This window comes from Phyllostomus hastatus, unplaced genomic scaffold, assembly GCF_019186645.2.
Source record: "Phyllostomus hastatus isolate PE091 unplaced genomic scaffold, TTU_PhHast_1.1 phas_contig_86, whole genome shotgun sequence".
Classification (NCBI taxonomy): Eukaryota; Metazoa; Chordata; class Mammalia; order Chiroptera; family Phyllostomidae; genus Phyllostomus; species Phyllostomus hastatus.
This window is the reverse complement of record NW_025333977.1, coordinates 76829769-76855538: the sequence shown is the minus strand read 5'-3', so window position 1 is coordinate 76855538 and position 25770 is coordinate 76829769. Positions and strand designations below refer to the sequence as shown.

At 34.2% G+C, this 25770-nt stretch overlaps 1 protein-coding gene across 1 annotated transcript in view; it reads left to right on the top strand.

The window, feature by feature from the left end:
* CIP2A (cellular inhibitor of PP2A) overlaps window positions 1-22291 on the top strand; it is a 38137-nt gene extending 15846 nt beyond the window's left edge. Inside the window, exons 9-21 of the mRNA XM_045851534.1 lie at window positions 4175-4393; window positions 5502-5661; window positions 7157-7298; window positions 8357-8456; window positions 9762-9880; window positions 12087-12282; window positions 13360-13434; window positions 13541-13651; window positions 15707-15903; window positions 18383-18496; window positions 18949-19031; window positions 19736-19875; window positions 21004-22291. Coding sequence (XP_045707490.1) covers window positions 4175-4393; window positions 5502-5661; window positions 7157-7298; window positions 8357-8456; window positions 9762-9880; window positions 12087-12282; window positions 13360-13434; window positions 13541-13651; window positions 15707-15903; window positions 18383-18496; window positions 18949-19031; window positions 19736-19875; window positions 21004-21174 — 1827 coding nt within the window. The 3' untranslated portion in view covers window positions 21175-22291. The remainder of the gene's footprint in view (window positions 1-4174; window positions 4394-5501; window positions 5662-7156; window positions 7299-8356; window positions 8457-9761; window positions 9881-12086; window positions 12283-13359; window positions 13435-13540; window positions 13652-15706; window positions 15904-18382; window positions 18497-18948; window positions 19032-19735; window positions 19876-21003) is intronic.
* The last annotated feature ends 3479 nt before the right edge of the window (window positions 22292-25770 follow it).

Here is a 25770-nt window from a genome sequence, read left to right as displayed (position 1 = left end):
TGTAGACAGCACAATGGAACAGAATATAGTGCAAACCAAACCTGTATTTTGTGAATCTTCTGGTTGAGAACAGTGCAGTCTTAAAAGTATGGTCATTTTAATAAATACCACTGGGTCCATTGAATATTCATATGGGAAGAAAACTGAATTTTGACCCTTACCTCACACCAAATGTGAAAATCAGTTCTAGAAAGATTGTAGATTTATATGTGAAAGGTAAAACAGTGAACTTTTAGGAGAAACACCCAGCAGAATTTCTTTATAGTCTCGGAACAGACAAAGATTTTCTTAAACAGGAAACAGAAACAACTATATAGGAAAAAAGTTGATAAGTGGGACTAGATTAAAATTAAGTGTTTCTGTTCATGAAAAGACTCCCAACCAGTAAAGGAGTGAAAAGGCAGCTCACAGCATGGGAAAAGGTACCTATAATACATATATCCAACTAAGAACTCTAATCTAAAATATATTATTTAAGAACTTGTGCATATACATTGGAAAAAACACTGAATGTAATAGCTAACCTAAACAAAACTTGAATTGGTCAATAAATATGAAATGGTTACTCGATTTATTAATATTCAGGGAATGCAAATATAAATAGTAATGCAGTACCACTACATGTCCACAAGATGATTAAAGTTAAAAATAGGCATAAGAGCAAGCACAGATGAGAATGTAAAAAATTCCTAAGTGTCCCAATACTCATGGGCTGAAAATTGATATAACCACTAATGAAAACTGTTTCATCTACTAACAGTAGACACATGCATACACCAGGACCCAACCATTTTCACTCTTAAGTATTTACCCCAAAGAACTGAATACATATGTTTATCAGAAGACATATACAAAATATAGCAGTGCTGCTCCTAATAGCCAAGAATTAGAAACAACTCAAATGCCGTCAGCTGTGAAATGGGCACCTAAACTGTAGAAGATTTATACACTGGAATACAGTCATGCACCACAGGGAAGCATTCTGAGACATGAGTCATTGTATGAACATCATAAATGTATCTATACAAACCTAGGTGGTACAGCCTACTAAACACCTAGGCTATAATGATATAGCCTCTTGGTCCTGGGCTACAAAACTGTACAGCATATTACTGCTTTGGATACTGTAGGCAGTTGTAACACAATGGTATTTATGCATCTAAACATAGAAAAGGTACAGTGAAATTACAGAATAAAGGATAAAAAATGGTGCACTGTGTAGGGCACTTGCCATGAATGAGGTTGCTCTGGATGAATGATTGAGTGAGTAGTGAATATGAAGGTCTAGGACATTAATGAAGACTTGATAAGCACTGAGCACTTAGGCTACCCAAAATGGGTAAAACACAAGATTAAATCAAGCACAAGAGAAAATGTTATAGTCAAAAGGTACTAAACACAAGACCTTTGAAGGTGTTACTGGCATTAACAGCATACTGTTTTATAGCAAAGTTGTTTTTTTTAATAAGAGAGTATACTCTAAAATAATGATTAAATATATACTATAGTAAATACATAAAGTAATAACATAGTCGTTTGTTGTCAAGTAGTATGTACTAAAATAATGTGCCATACTTTTATACAACTAGCAGGCAGTACGTTTGTTTACACCATTGTCACCACAAACACATGAGTAATATGTTGCACTCTGAAATTAAGATGACACTAAGTGATAGAGATTTTTCAGCTCCAATATAATTTTATGTGACTACCACTGTATATGTAGTCTGTCACTGAAATGTCATGTGGCATGTGACTATACTATACAGCAGAGAACATGAGTCAAATGCAATAATGATGCTGACTCCAGCCAGCAGGGTCCATGTGTTGTGGCTGTGATGAACAAATTCACATGGACTATAGAAGTCCTGTGGAGAAAAGGGACAGCACGGCCACTCTCTAAGTGAGAGAGGGTCTTGACCCCTGCCTGGACAGGCTTTTATTACTTTCCTGGGTACATTACATCGAGGATGGTCCTCATTTACTATGCACAGTTTCGCTTTAGATGATTACCTTTTACAGATAACAAAGGAAAGAATGTTGCTAATTACTTCAAAGAAAAGGATGTTTTGCAAATGCAAGGGGAAAAGTGGTTGAACTGGTTATACTCCATACTTGGGAGGTTTAGCACAGATTTTAGGAAGTTATTTTAAAGACACACAGTAAACATTTGCTTCCTCAATTGAGGGTGAGGGAGTTTTAGCAAAAAGCAAGCCTCAAAGGTACAATGCAGGCCTGATTCCCCATGGGAAAACCAATTCGTGGGCTCGATCCCGTGTGCCGACTCAATCCCTGCCAGTTTTCCAAATCGGGCTGGGCTATATTCGCCACTGCCACATGGATAGGTTCCTTATACAATAGCATGCAACAGTATGAATAAATCTCACTAACACAGCGCTAAGCTAAAGAAGCCAGACATAAGAGTATACACTGTAAGATGCTGCTTATATACAGTGTGGGACAAAAGTAGGTTTATTAATTATTGTATTGTTTTCTATATGAACAACTGTAAACCTACTTTTGCCCAATTGTGTAAATTTCCATGTGATTGTTTAGTATAAACTGGTAAGCTGATTGAAAAAATTATGTAGAAATACAAAGATCCAGGAATAGCTAAGATAAAATTAATCCATGGTGTCAGAAATCTGATGTGGAGGAGTGGTTCCATGTTGTCTTAGGAGGGAACACAGTGGATTCTGGAGTTCTGGTAGAATTTTCCTTCTTGATGTGGTTGCTAGTTAGTTACACAGGTGTATTCACTTTGGGAAAACCATCTAGATTTTCACTATTGATTGATTTGTTTACTTCTCTGTATATTACACTTACTGAGAAAGTGTACTTGAGAAAGTATTTGCTTGCGTGTGCATAACACATCTTTAGTAAGATATGAAACTAGTAACATTGCTTGTCCCCAGAGAGTGTAGCTAGAGGTCAGGCTGTTACCTTTGACTTTGGAATCAAAAAAATGTATTACCTATTCAAAAACAAGTACTATAATTTATATTTAAAAGAATAAATCAAAGATTGCTTATCTTTTGTTTCATAGAAAATGCTAATAGGCTGAATTCTATTCATATTAGATACTCTCAAGTTGATTAAAGCACAAATCCCAATTACAAGTCATTTACAAGAAACAAAGGTGGAAAATAAGTGATAGGCTAGAAGATACAAAAAATTCTTTACAATAGGTTGGTAGTGTATGAAATAAGGTAGAATTTAACATAACAGGTCGACGTGTGATGTTATGTAATGATATAAGGCCCTATTATGAAGGAAAGCAGAAAATTGCCTCGGCCCGCGAGGCAGTCAACGGGGTCCGCCGAAGTACCTGTAAACGGATGAAAAGGGATGGGACAGGAGGCGCGAAAGAACGACAGCAAGTCAAAGGATTCTGATCAAGCTGCAAGTTTTATTTTAAAATGGAGGGAGTTACATAGAGGAGGGTAGAGGAAGGCAGATAGGGGAAGTAGCTCTGGTTGGTAGCTTTGGGGCGTGCTCTTAACTGGGATAGGCTAGGGGGCGCATGATAGGCGCGTGATCAAGGCACTGATTGGTGTGCCGCCCGTGTGCTCAGGCTAGGCACCTGCAAGGCTTCTGACCGCAAATATCCTGTTATGCAAGCGCAATTTCCATCCTCGGTTGCATCAGCCTGCTTCAGGCTCATCCCAGCCCCCAACAGAAAATGAAGTGGAAGAGGGGAGCTAAGGGGCATAACACTGACATTACGTAAACATAGTGTGGAAATAGCCATTCTTAAGGTTTTAACCCTTTGGAATATCACTTTTAAATAGTAACCTAGAGTATGCTTCATAGCAATTCTTGAATCTTAGCATGATGGCAAGGATTAATGACTAATCTTATTTTTAATTTTTTTCCATTTTAAAAACAAAACATTTATGCTTAAAAATTAAGTACTGTTTATAAACATTAGTTTAAGTTGCCCTTTCTTCTTTGGTTCTCAAAGTCCTGTTTATCAGGAGTAACAACCAAGAGCAAGTGTCTTTGTAACTTTGTGGAACTTATTAACTCATTTTGAATAGTAATCCTGAAAGGAAACTTGGAAGCTGCTCTTCATTTTTGTTGTATTTTCTTGAAAAATATATGTCATTTTCAGCTTCATAATTTGACTGTTTTGTGTGAAATTGACATTTAATGAAGACTTTATATTGCACAGGTTTTAGAATTACTTCTTGCCTTCTGTTCAGTGACTCAGCTGCGTCATGTGCTCACTCAGATGGTATTTGAACAGTCTTCACCTGTCAACACCGTCCTGGGAAGCCGTTCTAAATGTTTAGAGCCTACTATAGCTCTCCTTCGTTGGTCAAGCCAACCCGTGGATGGATCTGAAAACTGTTCTATTTTAGCATTGGAGTTGCTTAAAGAAATATTTGAGGTAATACTTGACAATTTGACTTTTCTACTTTTATGATTCTCAGTGCACAGTTTTCAAAAATATTCATAATAAACTTCCAGTTAGTTGTTCATACACTTTAGGAAAACGTCTCCATTGCTAGTTGCCATACCATTTAGCTACTGAATATCTTTTTCTGACAAAGTCACAAATATTAGTGTTTTCCTTGCTTTCACTGAATAGTGTGATGTGTTTGTGTATATATGTGTGTATGTATAGGTACACTTTTCAGTGTAATAAGTAAAGGCTTTTGACTTGTGTGCTTTGCCGCTGTATGACTATGTTTTGAAGTAATCACATTCTGTCTTTCTCAGTAGATACTGTCTGCTCTCTTCATTAGCCTGTTGAATGGATTAACAGAGGAACATTGGATTCAGTCAGTGAAATGGCATGGAGCATGCCAGACACTTCTAGTCACTTAGGATACAGACAAAAATTATTTCTGTAGAAGCCATTACATTCTAGCAGATTCTACTATCAGGATCATTTTGGTTCTCTACTGTTCTCCCTGTTTTTACCCATTCTGCCTACCCTCACTATTTTCCTGGAATGTCTCTCCTCTCCTTACTGGATCCTGTGCACAAACGTGTGTGTGAATGATTACATATATTTGTTTAAGAATTATTGTCAAGTTGTGTTTTCTGTTTTCTGTTGGTCTTGACTGTTAATCAGTTTTAATATTTAAAAAGCCTTCAGATTCTTGGTGGGAATTATTTGTAGTTGGAAAACATTACGACTAGTGTCTATTTAATTATTATGATTACATTTAGTAAGCTCAAGATACTTGTTTTTAATACATATTTTTAATTTATAACAATTTTTAAATGACAAATATAGTCCATTTAAAAATGTCTTGTTTGCAGCTGATTAACCCAAAACCTTATTGTTTCATTTGAGAAAAAAGTTATTATAGCCCTGAAAACTGGATGAAAGGGTAGATTTTAAGGATATACAGGTTAATGAACTATTAAAATAATTATAAAAAGTTTTAAAAGAATATAGCAGCTCTGTGATGACTTTCTGCAATCTATATTTCATCTTTTGTTTTGTTTTGTTTTGTTTTTAATCATTGGTGATGGTTATATTCCAGGATGTCATAGATACTGCTAACAGTTCCTCAGCTGACTGTTTTGTGACCCTTCTGCTGCCTTCAATCCTTGATCAGCTTCAGTTCACAGAGCAAAATCTAGATGAGGCCTTAATAAGAAATAAATGTGAAAGGATGGTCAAAGCTATTGAAGTTTTGTTAAATATCCTTTACTGTTATAAACATGGAAACTAAATAACCACTCTTTTTTTTTTTTTCAGCATTGTATTTCCTGCATTTTTGTCTTTAGCTGTAATTTTATAACTTCTCATGTTTGTATCTCTTCGGAATGATTGGACTGAAGTTTGAAGTATAGAACTAATTTTCAAAGAGTTTCTATAAAAGTTATTCAGACTTTTTTTTTTACCTTGTTTCTGTGTAAACCTTTTAGGCTAAAGAATATTTTTAGAAATGCTTTTTAAATTTGGTTTAGATATTTTTATCACAATTTGAGATTGGAGCTATATTCTAAAATAACTGCCCTGTTACTTTCTCCTGATGCTGATTGCTGCCCCTGGATGATTTGCAGTGCTGTCTTTGCCAGAGTGCATCAAAATAAGTGAATGTTGGTAAGGGTGTCATTATTTTAGCTCACTGATTTTTAGCTATGTTTTTCTTTAAAGCATAAATGTTTTTAATAAAGGTAGCATCATCTTTGGTAATAAAAAGACGAATATTATCAAGACAAATGAATTTATTTAAAAAAAATCCCTTGAGTGCAATTAGTGTAACTGCTTAACTTCTCTATACTGATTTTCTCAGGTCTTTCCTTGACAGCTTTTTTTTTTTTTAAGTCAGCAGATTCTAAGCCTCTAAAAAGTCCAGATCTCAATTTTTTAATACTTTATTAAAACTTTTTGTTATTATTATCAGCAAGGAACCACTCTATCTGAGCCAGATCACTTACATTTGACTAATCAGGTTTTTTTGTATCTCAGAGCAAGAATTTGTTCAAAATTGTCTTGTCTTAGAGCATACTCCACATTTGTTTAATCTCCTCTTTTAAGCTGCTGCTTCTTAGTTTTCTTCTTCCTTTATAGCAGTGATTCTCAACCTCAGCTATTTATTAGAATCACCAGAAGAACATTTAAAAAACACTGACACGAGAACCTTCCAGAGATGCTAATTTAGTTGGAGTAATGTGAAACCCTAGAGGGGTGGAGTGTTTATGATTATTTGGTGATTCTGGCATGCAGCCAAAATTGAAAACCACTGCTGTAGAGGCACAATTACTTTGCTTGACCTTAGAGATATCTATAATATATTCACGCCTTCTCTCATGAATTGACACAAAACTTGACCCTTTTCAAATAATACTTAAAATAACAATATACAAACTATGAGAAAATAACTTCCTTTAGTTCAACAAATATTTACTGAACTATTGTGGTATCTGCTATCAAAAAATGCACGTCCAGTAGAGAAACAGATACGTTGTTTTACCTTTCAGTGAGAAACTTTTGGTGTCATTCTTATCTCTTGCCACTTACCAGTTGCTTAAATGCTCTGAGCTCTAATTTCGTAATTTGTCATTGAGTTAATATAACAATAATTACACTGAATTGCAGTGAGGAGATAGTTTGTATGCAATCAATCTAAATGCTAGAAAGTGCCATACAAATATGTTTTTTGAGAGTGTATCCCTTAACAAAACTTACCTCTCTGTGGAGATGATACTTTAAAAATGCACATTGCGAAAATTCTGACTACTATCAAATGCACTACGCTGATAGAACAACAGTTTACATATGGCAAGATTGATCTGGGGTTTGGAACAAAGGTAGCCGATTCTGAATTGAGGTAAGTATGTGAACTCTAAATTGCAAAATGGTAGTGATTCTCATTCCTTTTGGAGGCTCATCGTTGGAGTATGTTCTACTGACTCAAGGTGTAGCAGAGAATTAAAACATTTTGTAATCAATTTTTAGAAAATTTATTCAATTCATAGGTCACATGCTTCTGAAGAAAGATATTAACATCTGTGATTTGTTTTTATTGTTTAGGTTTGTTTTGTCATGTTTTAATTTATTGTGATTACCTAAGGGTCTTTCCTACTCCTGAACATTTTTTTTCTGGAGGTCCTTTTTGAGATTGCCTTAGTAATTACTTTTATGTTCATTTAATTGTATATATTTAAGTGAAAAAAACGGATTGTTTTTATTATAAAGGAAATCAGTCACTGCTGAAGATTTCATAATAACAAAGACCATTTTTCTACCTTGGCATGATAAGATTTATGGTTAAAAGTAGCACAGTAATAAGATTATTTTATCCCTCTCCTCCCACATGAATTAAGTCCATCTAACAGTTATTTATTGAGGACCTGCTAAATGCTAGATACTATGATTTGTTCTAATTTTCATATCATAATTGTTGGAATTGCCTTCTCCAATAACAAGGATTATCTGTTGACTTTTTGTACACCCTTTTAGGTACATGGCTGAGAATACAGCTTAGTATAGTTACTCAGTAAATGTTAGATTTTTTTTATTGCCTCATGTTGCCCTCAATTGTTGATATTCCAGTGCCAAAGCTAACAATTAAATGGGTTGTGTTACCAATGCTGCTGGTAATTTGAAGCAGAAAGTTAAAACTTGGTGGTATTTGAGAGTAGAAAAGGAAGTGTCCTCTCAACTATTAATGCTAGTTTGTTCTCTTTGGGTCTTGGGTTGATAGGACGTTGGTGTCTATGATATTTTTACTTTTTGGTGATGTTTTTACTTCCCAAAACAAATACTGTATCTCCTTGAGGTTTAAAAAAAAAGATGTTGTTTTTTTCCATTTTCTTTAGAATTGTGGACAAAGATAAACTCTAAGCAGTTTTTGAGTTAACTAATTTAAATATGATTTTTTTAAAGCAAACTTGCTGCTGATGTAATTTTGAAAACTCTTGATTTGATGAACAAACTTAAACAATTGGTTCCTGGTATGGAAGTAAGCTTCTACAAAATCCTTCAGGTCAGTTTAAAATCTTCAAATAATTGAAGTTTATTCCCAGTGTATGTTTTTGTTTTAAAATTCTTAATTTTTGGATGATTTTCTTAGAATTGGTATTCAGAAGAAAGTTTAGAGTTGTTATTGTCTTAAGTAGCTATAATATTCTTACTACACAGTTATTTTACACAGTTTCATAGAAATTGAACATAAAGAGCATCTGGTTCTAATGTACAGAATGTTCTTGAGAGCGGTGTTTCAGCCTTTTTCTTTCTTGTCTCCTTCTTCAGTTTCCTTCACTTTTATTGGCATTGTGGTGATGAGGGGAGTGGTATGTGTTTTGGGATTTTTGTTTCAAGTTGCAGTTGATGAGTTAGGATATTAAGGGGATAGGGAGACATTTGGAAGGAAAGGACTTGATTGTCAATAATAAGATTAGAGAGGGTATGCAAAAAAATAGCTAACTCACAAATTTTGATGACAGTAGCTGCAAAAGAGCTCTAGATGTTTACCTTGATATCCATAAAACCTGGTTTACAATAGATATTTAACGTGTGTTAATGAAGGTACTGTAATAACAAAGATGGTTCTCATGTCTCTAGACAGAGTAGAATAATGCTGGGGCCCCTTGTACACTTTGACAGCATAAGGCTTAAGAGACAAAGTTCAGATATTGAATCCACCTCTGTATTAGTCACTGAAGACTTGAGCAAGTTCTTTCACCTCTCTGAGCTCCAGGTTCCTGACTACAAAGTACAAATAATGATCCCCCTTCATGGGAAGACTTATGATGGGTTTTCATGAGGGTTATTGAAGGTAAAGGCCAGCTCTTTTCATGGTTCTGTGGCATTACATTATACTTTGAGTACCTACAAGACACTCACATTGTAAAATGTCGATAGTTATAAAAGGATTCATGCTCTAATGTTTCCTCAATTTTATGTCAATTCTTAGATGTTTTTTAGAATGAGTGATTTGGGGCTTACAGTACTAATGCAAAATTTTTATTGACATCAAGGAGTTATACATTAAGTACAATTGTTTAATTGCATCAGTCAGTTGTGGATGACATTTTAAATTCATCAAAATTTTAAGGCATGATTTTCATAGGCACAACTAAGTGCATTCTAAACCATTGCCAGATTTTTAAAGCTAGTGTTAATATTGATTGCTAAGACAATTTTAACAAGGTAAAGACTAATAAATACACTCAAACATCAAATAGAAACACTTTAGAATTATTTTATGACTTACCTCTGCTTACTCACCTTACACCCTGACATTGTTTATTATTTCTGCCTCTTTTTTTCTGGTTTCTGATTTACTTAGGATCCACGCCTGATAACGCCATTGGCTTTTGCTTTAACATCAGATAATAGAGAACAAGTACAGTCTGGACTGGGAATATTATTGGAAGCTGCTCCACTGCCAGATTTTCCTGCTTTAGTGTGAGTTGTAATCACTTGTAGTGTATCTCATAGTGCTGGAATATCCTGCTGTGTTTCTTTACTAGGACTCAATGTGGATAGATTAGAAAATTAGTGAACTGAATACTTCATTGCAAAACTTCGTGTAATTTTTCAAGTAATTAAATAAACTTGATTCTAACTGAAAAGACCAGGTATATACTCAGGGAAAAGCAAGATCCAGATGGTTGAATATGTTATCCAGGTACTGTGTATCTCTGTCTCTCACCATCTCTTTTTAATGCAGTAGATTCTGGACTAAGCTTATATCTTGCCAGTTTAGTTCCTCCTTAGAAAGAGCTTTTCCTTCCCAACTGTTTAAATAAGTCCATGCATCACTATTATTGACCAGATATGGGTCATTTGACAAGGAGGGGACCTTGGCAAATGCTAAGGGTTCATCTCTGAGAACTATGTGGACTGGAATTTGGAATTTTGGGGTTCTGGGGGTGGGAGGCACGGGGTAGGAGAATTCCCAGAGAAAAATTCTGTGCTTTTATCAGGAAGTGAAATAGATAATGCCCAGGCAAAATTATCTGCAACACTCATTAATTTCAAACGTTAAGAGAATATTTGCAGTTATTTTTGGGAAAAATTTTTGATTTTCAGAGCTATGTGAAAGCAAAATGGTTGGTAAAATATTTAGTAAAGTTATATGTAGTTTTAAAAGTTTTAAGTGATTTATGTAAATGCATTTGCAAAAGCAGTTTGAATAAACCAAAGCAGTGGTAAGTAGGTAAGATATTTCCACATGCCAGTGGTCAGCAAATTGTAGTCAACAGAGAGGAGCCTGTTTCTGTAAATAAAGTTTTATTGGCACAGGGCCACATCCATTCATTTTCATACTGTCTGTATTGACTTTGATATGACATCAGGGTTGGGAAGTTGTTACAGAGACTCTGTACACTCTCAAACCTAAAATACTTATTACTATCTTGTCCTTTAAAGAAAAGTTTGCTAACCTCTGCTATTTCTATTAACTGACTTAGCAAACTCATTTTTAAAATTAATTTAGTTGTAAATTAAGAGGAGAAGTGCTATGGAAAACAAGACCTAGAGATCACATAATCAGAATTCCTTTTATTTTATAATAAATATTTGTTAAGAAATAAATGGACAAATGGGGAGCTTCTCAAGTCACAGATAAAAATGGTCTATAAAGCTGCCTCACTTTGTGGTGGCCTGCTTGCTTCAGCTGTGGTCATCTGACATGAAGCAAAACCCCCACACTTCCAAGCAGAAAGCTTCAGTGTCACTGAGAGTAGGCGTCTCCTCTTCTGTCTCTGTATGTGATACCTTCCCATCATTTCGCTATGTCTTGGTCATCCCTGTCTTACTTGTATAATTTTCTCTTTGGAAACGCACTCAGGTATATATTTATATCTATTTATGCCTTTGTTTACATTACCTTAGTTTAATAAGGTGAAGTTACATGCTGGATGGATGTGTGGGTGGGTGTGTAGGTAGTTTTCTTTGGTGTGTGTTAATTTTATTTAAATATTTAACAAACTCTGTGAGGGTCAGCTATGTGCCAGGTTCTCTTCTAGGCATTTTGGACATTGTAGTGAACTAGACAAGGGGGCCTTATGTCATGAGGTTTACATTCTATTTGGGAGACAAGTTAAATAAGTTTATAACATGCACATCATTATGAGTAGAGGGACCCCTCTGAATCTGAATTGAGACCTGATGATAAGGAGTCAGCACTATGCAGGTCTGGTGGGAAAAGAAACAGCTTGTACAAAGGCCCTGAGACAGAAATGAGAGGAGGTCAATGGAAGAGGCAGGATGGAAGTCAGGTTTGTGAGACCATACACTGAGAGAGGGAGGAAAAGGGTGAAGGACATAGTAGGTAAAGGCCAGGTGATATTGCCCATGGTAAAAATATTTTTACCATTACCAATAATGCACTTAATTTTTACAAATAAATTTACTCTCACAAACTAGTTCTGTTGCCTCCAAACCAGAGGTGGAGTAATTATAAAGGGTTGTAAATAGAAAAGAGTTTCCTCCAACAAATTAAGGTATTTCCCAAAATCCTACTTCATTATAGACTCCAAGATAATTTCAAAAATATTTGGAAACATTACCAAAAAGATCCATTCTAAAAGATTCCCTAATTCTATATAACCCTGCCTTTTGCTGTATTTTTATGTAATATTTTTTATTGTTTTTGATCCTCATTCAGACTTGGGGAAAGTATAGCAGCAAACAATGCCTACAGACAACAGGAAACAGAACATCTGCCCAGAAGAATGTCCTTGCAATCATTAAATCACAGTTTTCCAGCATCAGTAAAATGCTCAACTCCTCCACTTTTGAAAGATAGAGTTCCGGTATCAAACATTGAGGACTTAATAGAGAAACTTCAGTCTGGAGCAGTGGTGGGTGACAAATAGCAATTATAAATGAGATTCTGCTTGCTATACAATGAATATCTGCTCCAATTATAACATTTATTTAAATAACTTTAGATGCAGATTTGATCACTGAAAACTTTTAATATAAAAGTGAAAGTATTCTGGAAAGTTTGGAAATAAGGGGAAAAATCAGCCATAAAATTCCTATATTTTAACACCACTGTTGTTCTTCCCCTACTGTTCCCCAACCAGTCCACCCTCCCCCACATCCTCAGATTAAGAAATATACAGAGTCTGGTACAAATAAGGTTCCTTTTTTATTACAAAATTTTTTATTACAAAATCCTAAGCATGTAAGTCTGTAACATAACAGTATCACACTGAAGTACACCATATGACATTTTAGGTGAAATATTCAAATTAAAACTTATGAATTATTACACCCATATTATTACACAGGCCTTACATCTGCCAGACCCTGTATTTTAAAATCTCACATGTATTCCAAATTTTACCCAGATATTCTTATGCAGTAACAAGGTTACTGAAATATTTGTGAATTGCCTGGTAAGACATTCATATTTTTTAATTATTACTCATTAAGTTTTAATGACTTAGTTTTTTAGTAGGCATTTATTTTATTTTTTTAATCTTTATTATATTTTTTCCATTACCATTTAGTCCCCTTATACCTCCACCCACCAGCAGTCACCACACTTGTCCATGTTCATGACCTTTTTGCTCAATCCCTCCACCCTCTAACCTCCCACCCCACTGTCTCCCCACCACTAGCTGTCATCTGCTCTCTATGAGTCTATCTGTTTTGCTTATTAGTTCAGTTTGTTCATTAAATTCCACATATAAGTTAAATCATACAGTATTTGTCTTTCTCTGACTGGCTTATTTCACTTAGCATAATGTTCTCCAGGTCCATCCATGCTGTTTCAGAGGGTAAAATTTTCGTATTTTTTACAGTTGAGTAGAATCCCATTGTGTAAATGTCCCATAGTTGTTTTATCCACTCATCTTTTGGACATTAATTTTTTTTATTTTGTCATGTTAAAATTTTCTGATTTTTGACTCAATTATATTAAAACTTAGGTGAAGGATCAGATTAATGATGTGAGAATATCTGACATCATGGATGTATATGAGATGAAACTGTCTACATTAGCTGTGAGTACAAGCTTATTTTAACTATGTGTAACAATTAAGCTTTAATGGATGTTTTCCAGTAAATGATGAAGATTAATGCAGTGGCTTTTTGCTTTTTTTTTTATAGTGCAAAGAAAGCAGGCTACAAGATCTCTTGGAAGCAAAAGCTCTGGCCCTCGCACAGGCTGATAGGTTGATTGCTCAATATCGCTGTCAAAGAACTCAAGCTGAAGCAGAGGTGTGTACAATATAAAGACACATCTAATTAATAGAAAACTAAATGAAGTAAAATATGTACAAAATATTTGTTGTATCTTTATTGCTCTGGTTGAAGTAAATTATCCTCAGCATTTTACACAACTACTTCCTCCTTCTTTAAACCCTCTCCCCTTTAACTTTAGTTACACCATTATCTTCTGATTTTCTTTCTATCCTAATGGATATAATTTTTTTTTCGAATTCACTTGACATATGATGTTATATTAGTTTTAGGTGTATAACATAGTAATTAGATGTTTATATACCTTACAAAGTGATGACCCTGATAAATCTAGTACCCATCTGACACCATACATAGCTATTCTAATATTTACTGTATTACCTATGCTATACTTTATTTCCCTTTGACTATTTTTATTTGTATTTAATCTCTTTCACCTTTTTCATTCATCCTTTCAACCCCTTTTCCACCTGGCAACCATCAATTTGTTCTCTGTATCTATGAATTTGCTTCTGTTTTATGTGTTTATTTTGGATTTTTTAATATCCTTTTTGAGCTTCTTTATTTTCCATTCAACTGTAAATGTTGGGTTTTCCAAGTATTATGTGCTAAGCCCTTTCCCCCTTTTTTAATTCAAGTATAGTTGGCATACAATAGTATGTTAGTTTAAGCTGTACAATACAGTGATTCTGTATTTTTATACTTTATGATGTGATCACCACACTAAATCTAGTAACCATCTGTCACCATGCAAAGTATTGCAAATCAAAACCACAATGAGATACAACTTCAAAAAGTCAATAAATAACAGGTGTTATCAAGGATGTGGAGAAAAGGAAACCCTCATGTACTGTTGGTGGGAGTATAAATTGGTGCAGCCATTATCAAAAACAGTATGGAAATTCCTCAGAAACCCAAAAGTAGGACAACTGTGTGACCAAGCAATTCTACTTCTGAGTATTTACCTTTCCCTTTTTTCAAGTGGTCCATGGTTTCAATCATAACCAGATTGTTAATGTCCCCAAATTTATATGCAGAGCCGTCTTCCTAAGTACCAAATGCCTCCTTGTGTAGCTCAATTTAAATATATAGCAAATACTGCCAAGTCATTATAACCAATAATGAAATCATCACCCTCCCTTATAAAAATGTAGTCTTGTATATTCATTCCTTCTAGTGTTCTTAAAGTTTTTCAAAACAAGAAACATGGAAATCATACAGTTGACCTTCTGCAATTATTCATTACCAAGTCCAGTTGATTTTACCTAAATATTACTTTTTTTCTGGGTTTTTTTTGTTTGTTCCTTGTATTTTGTGGGGGGGTTTTGCCTGTTTTTGTCACTATTTGCTGTAGGTCAAAACCTTTTCATTTCTCAAATCATAGCAAAGTCTCTAGGCTTCCTACCTTCAGTCTAGTTTCTTCTCAACCTTCTATTACATACAAAGTCATCTTACTTTTGTATTTGATTCTACCATCCCTTTTTCTTCCACAGTGATCCCAGAAGCAGTAATCTGATACTATCACTCTTGTGCTGAACATCCTTTAGTGTCTTACCTTCAGCTCAGAAATAATTTAAGTTCCTTATTTTGGCATACTAGGATTCTAACTGCTTCTCATTCCATATCTCCTTGCATTTTTGTGCATTCTCAGTAATCAGCCGTATTAGATTGCTTTGCTATTTCTGAAGCTTGACAGTCTTAGGTTTCTCTGACTTTGCACTTGCTCTTCCACATTTAGAACACCTTTTCCTCTCTAACTATTGAAATAATCCTTCAGATTTTAGTTAATCTCCATTTCCCAGGAAGCGTCTCTGGTCGTCTCCTTCCATCACATGCTTAGTGATCATTCCTCTATATATCTACCCTGTGCTTCTCTGTAACACTTCTCAGAGCATGTGAAAATTGTGTGACTTCACCTCCACCTTTGATAAGTAGTAAGTATATATGACTAGTAAATCTTTCGGTAACTCAGTAGGTGCTAGCATATTAGATAGTTCGTAAGTCTTTCAAATTGCAAAAACTGAGCATATTAAATAATGGTAGTGGAAAAGTCTCTATTGCATTTTCTTTTAGGCACGGACACTTGCTGGTATGTTGAGAGAAGTTGAGAGAAAAAATGAAGAGCTTAGTGTATTGCTAAAGTCACAGCAGGCTGAATCAGAAAGAGCCCAGAGTGATATTGAGCATCTCTTTCAACATAATAGGAAGTTACAGTCTGTGGCTGAAGAACATGAAATACTAACAAAATCCTACATGGAACTTCTTCAGAGGTAAATTAATAAATGTTTCTATTTAAGATTAGAATCTATAATGAATGCATAGCACTTCTTTTCTGTGGTCCTAAAATCTTTTTGGAAGCATTTATACATACTGATAATATCATAAGGTGGTAAGTACTTATGAAGAAACTTAGTTAAAGTGAAATGAAGTATTGCTTACTCAAACTCAGTATTAAGGTTGGAAACAGGATACAAGTCTCTTTCCAGTTGAGTCTACTTCTTTTCATTTGTTATCAGTCATCTGGGATGTTGCACCATAAGGACAAGTTTGTCTATTTTGTTCCCTAACAAATCCCAAAGCCCTGGAACAGTGCCTGGTACATAGTTAGGCACTCCATAAGCAATAATTGAATGACCCCAAGTTGTCAACAGTTTGTATTAGGTTTAATCATATGAATTGGTCATTTCTACCAATTGAAAGTGGTTGAATATTAACACTTTCATGTCATTCAGCCTAGTAGGATGGAAGTTTGGGTATTAGTGTTTAACTGATCTCTAAATTTTTAGTCAGTACTTATCCTTAATGCCACTGAATACAGTTTACTTATATGTGACTAGTTCTGTACAATAAATTCTTAAAGGCAAATTGCTGTAAAGGCTATGTGCTTTTGAGTTTTTGATAGATTTTCAAGTTTTCCACCAAGAAGACTATACTAATTTATATACTCACTAGCAAAGTATAAGATTGATTTTTTTTCCTTTCTTACAAAGCAAACTTTAAGATTGGTTAAGATTTGAAAAATTTCTATTCTTCTATGCTGTTAATAGTTATAGAAAATGGTTAACTTTGGCAAGATCCATGTGCATATTTCCACATCAATGAAAATGAAGGGTAGAAAATGCATAATATCTGGAAAATACGTGATGGCAAGGTGACTTCTAAGCAGGTTATTTTATCCCAACAACTCCATATAAAGTCAGATTGAGGGAGCCCTGATAAAGTGAACTTTAGTGTTAAGTCAGGGTGTAAAAGAAAGTTAGAAGGTGGTCCAAGAGAAATAGTGGTTTCTTTTTTTTTTCTTTTTTTAAAGATTTTATTTATTTATTTTTAGAGAGGGAAGGGAGGGAAAAAGAGAGAGAGAGAAACATCGATGTGCGGTTGCTGGGGGTCATGGCCTGCAACCCAGGCATGTACCCTGACTGGGAATCGAACCTGTGACACTTTGGTTCGCAGCCCGCGCTCAATCCACTGAGCTATGCCAGCCAGGGCAAAATAGTGGTTTCTAAGACCTGCTAAGTTCCGGATAGTGATTGAAGAGCCAAAAAGTAAAATTCCTGCCTTGAGGGGCTATGTGGGTAACAAGTAAAGGAAGCTGGCTGGGGAAAACTCAGCTGTAATATTAAGGAATTTAAATTTAGATTTAAAAAATTTTGTGTGGGACAGATAAAATACTTTTGCTGGCCACATATGGGTAGTGTACCAGTCAGTTTGTTTATCTTAGTGCTTAGTAAAGTGAAAAGGACATTTTATGCCTCTGTTACCCTAAAAAGAAAAGGCCAAAGTGAGAGCAGCAAGTGTTTGAGGTTACAAAACAATAGGTATTCAGGAAGCACTGATTCAGGCAGAAACTCCAATAGTGTACAAATTAGGGAGTGAAGGGTAGTGGTTTTTATGAGAATGGGAAGAGAAATAATTACATAAATAAAAGAAAGGAATTTCTGTAGGTGCAAATAAACTAAGTTATTGTTCAGCTAAGCATGGTGGTGCTAATTCTGAAGAATGTCTTTAATTTTCAATTTGGTAGTCAAGATGTCTGCTTTACTCTTAGGACTGCAGACAGTTTTTTTGAAATACAATGTTACTTTGGCTCAGTCCCAACATTATTTTGCCCAGTTCAAACATTGGAAAGGTTTGAGGGTGAGACATGCAAGGCAGTTCCTTTGGAGTGGCTGCCTAGCTCTATTTAAAAATGGCTCCACTTACATCAACTTTTCACACTTAAGATAGTTGGGTATTAAAGTAGAACTTCTTTCTGTGTTTACCTTGCAGGTAAAATAAGTAGGACTATTAGATTCAGAGTTTTAAAGACGCAAGAGAAATTTAGAATCCTCTACTACTTTATTCATTAATTTGACATTTTTAATTAAACATATATTATGCCCAAGAGGCTAAGGATGACAAAATTTTACAGAAGTTGTTTTAGTTTGTAACTATAAAGATAACTCTATGTATTTTATAGGAAATTATGTAATGTATATTATCTGTAAAATAAATCTCCATTTTCATAAACATGAGGTTAATGCCCCCACACATTTCCATTTCATACTCATTTTATCACCTGTCAGCCAAAACATGTCTTTACTGTCTTTTAGAGTTCATCTCTCTATTTTTGCCCTGCTTGTTCATAACATTCCTCCTTTTACCTGTCATGTATGCAATTTGGTTAGAAGAAAAAGAAAACATTGAGTTTCTTTTCTGTGTTGTATGTTTTCTTCCATAAAAATATCCCTCATCTCCTTGTCTTTTCAGGAATGAAAGTGTTGAAAAGAAAAATAAAGAGTTACAAGTTACATGTGATTCTCTAAGTAAACAAATTGAGACACTGAAAAAGTTGAATGAGTCACTCAAGCAACAAAATGAAAAGTAAAATTTATAGTTCTTTAATTATTTTGGAACTTTCTTTTTAAAAAAATATTTTATTTAATTTTTAGAGAGAAGGGAAGGGAGGGAGGAAGAGAGGGAGAGAAACGTCAATGTATGGTTGCCTCTTGGGCGCCCCCTAGTGGGGAAACTGGCTCACAACCCATTCATGTGCCCTAGACTGGGAATCAAACCAGCAACCCTACTTTGGTTTACAGGCTGGCACTCAATCCACTGAGCCACACCAGCCAGTGCTATTTTGAAATTGTCAAAAATAATGATTCCTTTTATACAGAACATTGTATTCTACAGATAAATTAGTAGAATTTTTAACTTATTTTATATATAAAACATTTGGCAGAATTTAAGGGTAATTACTATTCTTAGAAATTTTCTCTTAAAATACTTGAGGAATGTTCATTGATGTTTTCTTCTGTTTTTTAAAATAACTTCAGAACTGTTGCCCAATTAATAGAGAGAGAAGAACAGAGGAAAGAAGTGCAGAACCAACTAGTAGACAGAGAATGTAAACTGGCAAGTAAGTAGCTTTTTATTTAACACATTTTTAATATGTTAACATGTATTCTGTTAGAAGAAAATCAAGACACAAGTGGTTTTTACTTCCGTTTTTCATTAGTTTCCACAATTCTCTTATTTTCTAAAACCTTAATTTACATCCTACACAGTTCTCCTTTTCTTGCCATAATATTTCACAAAGCAATTTAATTAAATTGATTTTAAAAATATGAAGTTATGGGAAATTATTGCCCTTTTTAAAATAAAACGTTTTAAAGGAACATAACAGCAGGTGGCAGTGCTAGGTAACTTTTAGTTATTAGCTTCTTAATGCTAGCTCTGAAGTGATCTACAAAAAACATTTTCTTCTAACTCACTTGCCTTAGAGCACAGATATCATCTACCTATATAATTTTTCATAGTTTTCCCTCTCCCTTTCTCTTTTAACCCTTAAGCTGAGGATTATCCTTCCCCTCATTACTATACATTATCTTTAGAACACAGGAAGAGGGAAAGACATGGAGATTGACATTTTTCTAGTACAGTGGAAGAGTTACATGGTTTTTGTTTTTCATCAAATACTGTAAAACTTATTTCCAGCAAGGAATATCTTTATCTCCCTAGCTGTTTTTCTTCTGTTCTTATGACGGAACAGCTACTAAAAGTTTTCAGGGTAAGTGAGTATAAGACCCTGAACACATAGCTGACTGTTTTGTTTGTTTTAAGATTTGCAGCAAAAAACAAAAGTACAAGAAGAAAAGATTAAAGTCTTACAAAAAGAAAGAGAAGATAAAGAAGAAACAATTGATGTTCTTAGAAAAGAATTAACTAGAACAGAACATATAAGAAAAGAATTGAGCATTAAGGTAAGAATCTGTTGAGTTCATATTTGCAGTAAAATGAAAAAGTCTTATTTTGTATAAAAGGTGAATTCGGATAAATTATCATTCTGTTTCTTTAGTATAATTTTGTATTGAAGATATTAGAATCTCAAAATGGTTTAGCAATTGTTATGAGTACTCCTCACAATGTGAAAACCTGTATTTTCTAAGATAATCAAACATTTATTAAATATATACTGTTAGCCAGCACTTAGTGCTATTAAGTGGGCAAGGAATACAGAGAAGTGTTCCCATTCATTATGTCACACAAAGTCATCCCCGAGATATCCCTTCTGAATGTTTACCCACCACTTGTGGACATTGGACTAGTCCATTCTGTGACTTCCCCTCTTCTGCCAATCTGGATGCATGTGGTTTCTTTAATTCCATAGTTGTCAGACTTCCATTCAGCTCAGTTTCTGATGGTTCTGAGTGATAGGTGCTCTATATTTTAGTTTTAATTTTGATGTGGTTGTGCAAGGAGGTGAGCCATGCTTACCTACGCCTCCATCTTGACTGACAATGATTATTTTCACCCTAGAAACTTAGTCTTGGGTTAAGTTATTGACTCAAGGGCAGTCTCATTATTAAGTGAAATAGTAGATTTAGTCTAAATCTGAGTTTACTGCTCTTTCTACATTGTCATGGTTGCTTGGTGTGGTAGCTATCAATAGTGCTTTCTGGTCCATCTACTACCAGAAAGATGATAACAGACCAGGATTAAAGGATAGTTTGAACAACTACAGAGCATAAGTGACAGAAGAGGCATAATATTCCATGACACATTTACAGATTTCCTGGATCTGCCTTAATGTGGTTATTTTAAGAGTAATTCTAAATAGTAATTAGAATCTAAAATTTAATTTACAATTAGCAAAATATCAATAGTTACCATTGACTTAAAAAGACAAATAGAATGTGTCTTCCCAATTAATACTGCATTATTTAGTGATTACTTACCTTAAACTAACTATAATTTTGTTAACTAAATTATACATATTTATAATGTGTTGTCTGAAAGAGTTGTTTTACAAATGAAAAATAAAGGTATCTTAAAATATCTGTGAAGAGAAAAATGCAAAGTTGTTTATTTTCCTCTTCCCCCTCTCTTAGGCTTCCTCCCTAGAAGTTCAAAAGTCCCAATTAGAAGGTCGTTTGGAAGAGAAAGAGTCACAAGTGAAACTTCAGCAAGAAGAGTTGAACAAACATTCTCATATGATAGCAATGATCCACAGTTTAAGTGGTGGAAAAATAAATCCAGAAACTGTGAATCTCAGTCTATAGACATTCTCTATCTATTGGTGGAGGTCGGGTGGGGAAGATAATTTCTGACTTCAAACAAATATCAAATAATTACTAATTTAGTAAAGAACCTGATCTGATATGTGGTTTTATTTGGTCTTAAAGTTTTACTTCCTATTTTTGTCTTTTCTTGCTTAAAGTTTTCTTTGGTTTTTACATTAGAATGTTATTCTCAACCTCCATTATTGTTTTTATAAGGTTTTTTCCTTTTCTTTAGTTGCTTCCCACTTTATTCTGTTTAATCAGTTTCATTTGTGATTATTTAGATTTTAAAATCCAACTTGTTTGATGTAACAATCATAAAGGTTAATAAATTGAAAATAGGATTAATAAAAAGAAAAGTCATGAGATAGCCACACAAGTTTTTCTCTAAAGTAGCACTAAAGAAAATATCAGTGAATTTAAAATAATTTTAAATTATTGGTATAATTGATAAATGGTATAAGTTCTAAATTTGAAAAAACAATGCAATGAATATAAAAGAAAAAATGTATAAAAAATAGAAAATAGCCTGTGTGAAATGACTATGCTGTTCATCACATATAAAACAAATACCTTGTAGAATTATCTGTGAGATAGCTTTAGTTTTATTCTTTAAAATGTATATTGGCCCATCCATATAATTGCAGTTCATTTTGAATTTCATATGATTTACATTGGATACCTTAGATTATCCTTTATTCAGAAATTTGTTGTTAATTCTAATGTGAATTTTATTTAATGTATTGTCTTTCATTTAAATAGTTTATAAAAGTGGCCATTTAATTTTAAAGCATAGGTTACATATTCTTCATGTTTCTCTTTAATACAAGGGAAGTTTTTAGTAATCCTCATTTGAATCAAATGTAAGTAGTGTTTAAGAAGAGTTTTTATATCAATGTTTTCGTTGATTTTATTGCTATGTTTTTACAACTATTACGTATACTTGGTGTTTTTTTCACTATTTATGTCTCCATTTGCCTTAGGTGAACTTAGATTTACTTTTTAATTTTTCAGCTAGAGTATATCTGAATTTATGTTTAGAAATTAAATATATTTTTTGTAATTCACTAATTACATTAATATCAAACTGTAATAGTTTTATGTAGCTGTATGAATTTTGTTCAGGTACTCAAATTTTAAAAAAGAGCATTGTGCAAAATAACATTTTAAATTGCTGCTTGTTCTATAAGGAATGAGTTCTATTGCTTTTTTTTTATTATTTTATTGTTCAATTACAGTTGTCTGCATTTTCCCCCCACCACTGTCCCCCAACCCCAGCCAAACCTCCTTCCTTCCCTTGCTTCCACCCTCCTTCTTGGTTTTGTCCATGTGTCCTTTATAGTTGTTCCTGCAAACCCTTTCCCACATCATCCCCTCCCAACTCCCCTCTGGTTACTGTTAGTTTGTTCTTAATTTCAGTGTCTCTGGTTATATTTTGCATGCTTGTTTGTTTTGTTGATTAAGTTCCACTTATAGGTGAGATCATGTGGTATTTGTCTTTCACTGCCTGGCATATTTGACTTAGCATAATGCTCTCCAGTTCCATCCATGCTGTCACAAAGGGTAGGAGCTCCTTTCTTTCTGCTGCGTAGTATTCCATTGTGTAAATGTACCACGGTTTTTGATCCACTCATTTACTGATGGGCACTTAGGTTGCTTCCAGCACTTGGCTATTGTAAATTGTGCTGCTATAAACATTGGGGTGCAAAGGTTCTTTTGGATTGGTGTTTCAGGATTCTTAGGATATAATCCAAGCAGTGAACTTGCTGGGTCAAAAGGCAGTTCCATTTTTAGTTTTCTGAGGAAATTCCATACTGTTTTCTACAGTGGCTGCACCAGTCTGCAAGGAATGTGTTCAATTTCTTAGTGTGCAGCTGCATACATTTTCAGTTTAATATGAAAAATGTTCAAGTGACTACATATGACTAAGAACAAAAGGCTCTGTAAAATAAGAAATGGACCAAAAGCTCTAGGGAAAATCAAACTATCTTTATAAGTCAGATGCTCAAAACACTGAGCCCAGCCCTGTGCTGCCCAGCAGAATTTAGATGATGGAAGTGTTCTGCATGCACACTGTTTAGTCTTGTAGCCTTTAGCTGCATGTGGCTATTGAGCACTTAAAATGTGGCTAACATAACTGAAGAATTGAATTTTTAATTTTGTTTAATTTTAATTTTAATTTTTTATTGTGATTCTATTACGGTAATCCCTAGTTTTTTTCCCTTTTGCACTCCTCCACCTAACCCACCCCACTCACCTACAGTCAGTCCCCTCTCGCTGTTGTCCATGTCCATGAGTCATACATGTTCTTTGACTGGTCCCTTCCCCTTCCTTCCACCATTTTCCCCTCCCCCCCCCACAGCTGGCAGTCTGCTCCATGTTTCCATGTTTCTTGTTCTATTTTTCTCGTTAGTTTATTTTGTTCATTAGACTGAGTTATGTGAATTCATATAATATTTGTATTTTGCCGACTGCCTTATTTCACTTAGCATAATAGTCTCCAGTTCCATCCACGCTGTTACAAAAGGTAGGGCTTCATTCTTTCTGATTTGTAGTATCCCATTGTGTAAATGTACCACAGTTTTTTAATTCACTCATTTACTGATGGACACTTGGGCTGTTTCCAGCACTTGACTATAATAGTAAGGCTGTTTGAATTGGAGTTTCACAATTCTAAGGGTATATAGTCCCAGCAGTGGGATCACTGGATCAAAAGGCAATTCCATCTTTAGTTTTCTGAGGAAATCCCATACTGTTCTCCACAGTGGCTACACCAGTCTGCATTCCCACCAACAGTGCACAAGGGTTCCCTTTTCTCCACATCCTTGCCAGCACTTGTTGATTGTTGATTTTTATTAATGATAGTCATTCTGACACATGTGAGGTAATTTTAATTTTAATCACCATCCTACTAGACAATGCAGAACTAGTCCATTCTTGCACATATGCATTTATTTAAACCATTCAATTGGCTTATTCTTCAAGACTTACATGGACAGAGGCTCCATATATTTTCAGCAGCCTTTTGTTGTTAGCCTTTTAGCAGCCTTCCTAATCTTTTCTGTCTAAAAAGGAAAAGTATGCCTCAGTTTTAAAGGGGCACTTACTATCATCCTTCTTCACTATTCCTGTGTGTCCTAGTCTTTCTGTCTCTATTAGCATCTATATTCTTTCTATTATTTTTCTTAACCTAAGTATGTTGGGTACTTGGGGTTTGGTTTTTGGGAGGTCTTTTCTTTTTCTTTTTTTGCTTTTTAGTTCTGTGTGTCTCCTGAATGTCTCAGATTTGAAAACCAAACAAAAACACCCAAAGTGTGTATGTATTTTTTTTTTTTAATTTAAGCAAGTTTGAGCCAACTTCACTGAGTTTTACGAATGTAATCTATCTATGTATGCTCATTTACTAATGGAGAAAATAAAACTAAGTAAATGCATCATTACATTAGAATTTTTTAAATCTCTAAAATTTTGCTGTGAAGAATTTGTACTCAAGTGTACATTAACACAGTTCCTTTTACTACTTACATTTGCCACATAAATATAAAATGTAGACTTATGTTAAAATTTGACTGATTGGAGTTTATACTAAACTGTCCATTTAATGTCAGGGTAAAAAAAATCATTAAAACTTAATGCTATGTTTTGGGGGGAAGTTGTCAGATTAGTGGCCTTTTAGTTCTACTTCTGTGTTGTAAAAACTAGTTATTTATGTTAAGGATATAACAAGATTCTGTTTTTAGTTAGGACTGTTAGTTAAATGAAAATATGTTTGAATTTCAACTTTTGCCTGAGGCTTATTTACTTATGTTATAGGTACTATACTTCTAATGGAGGTATTTTCCCTAAAATTCATAACCTTATATTCTTTTTCTTTTTAAATAAATAGATATGCATTGTATTTACAACTTTGCTTTTGACTTACCAATTGTTGGACTAAGCATGTGTCCTGTTTGTAACTTAATTTCTTTTTATGAGTCTTTTTAAGCATTTTCTGTAAAGGGCCAGGTAGTAACTATTCTAGGTTTTGTGGGACATACAGTCTCTCTCACACACAGCTACTCAGCGCTGCCATTGCAGCATGAAAGCAGCCAGACATCACCTGCATAAATGGGTGTGGCTGTCTCGTATGGTAGCCTTCCAAAACAACTGTTTACAAAAACGTTGGAGCTTTGCTTTTGGGTATTATATCTTACCAATTAATTGACTCTTTTATCATTAAGAAATGTGTTTCCTTATTTTTTATTTTTGTCTTGAGTTCTATTTTATATTAATGTAGCCACTCTAGCTTTTTTAAGGTTTTCTGTTGGCCTGGTGTATCTTTTTTTGTCAATTTACTTTTAACCTGTGTCATATATAAATTTCATGAACTTGTAGACAACACATACTTGGGTCTTGCATTTTTTAATTTATTTTGACAACTAAGTCCTTGACTTTCACAGTCCACTTGGAGTTAATATTGTACTATTTAATATAAAATGTAGAAACCTTGTAATTATCCTCTCTTTATTCTTTAATCTATAATTGAAACATACAGCTATATACATTACTAACCCCTAAAACAATGTTACAATTTTTTATTTAAACAAGTATATGGAA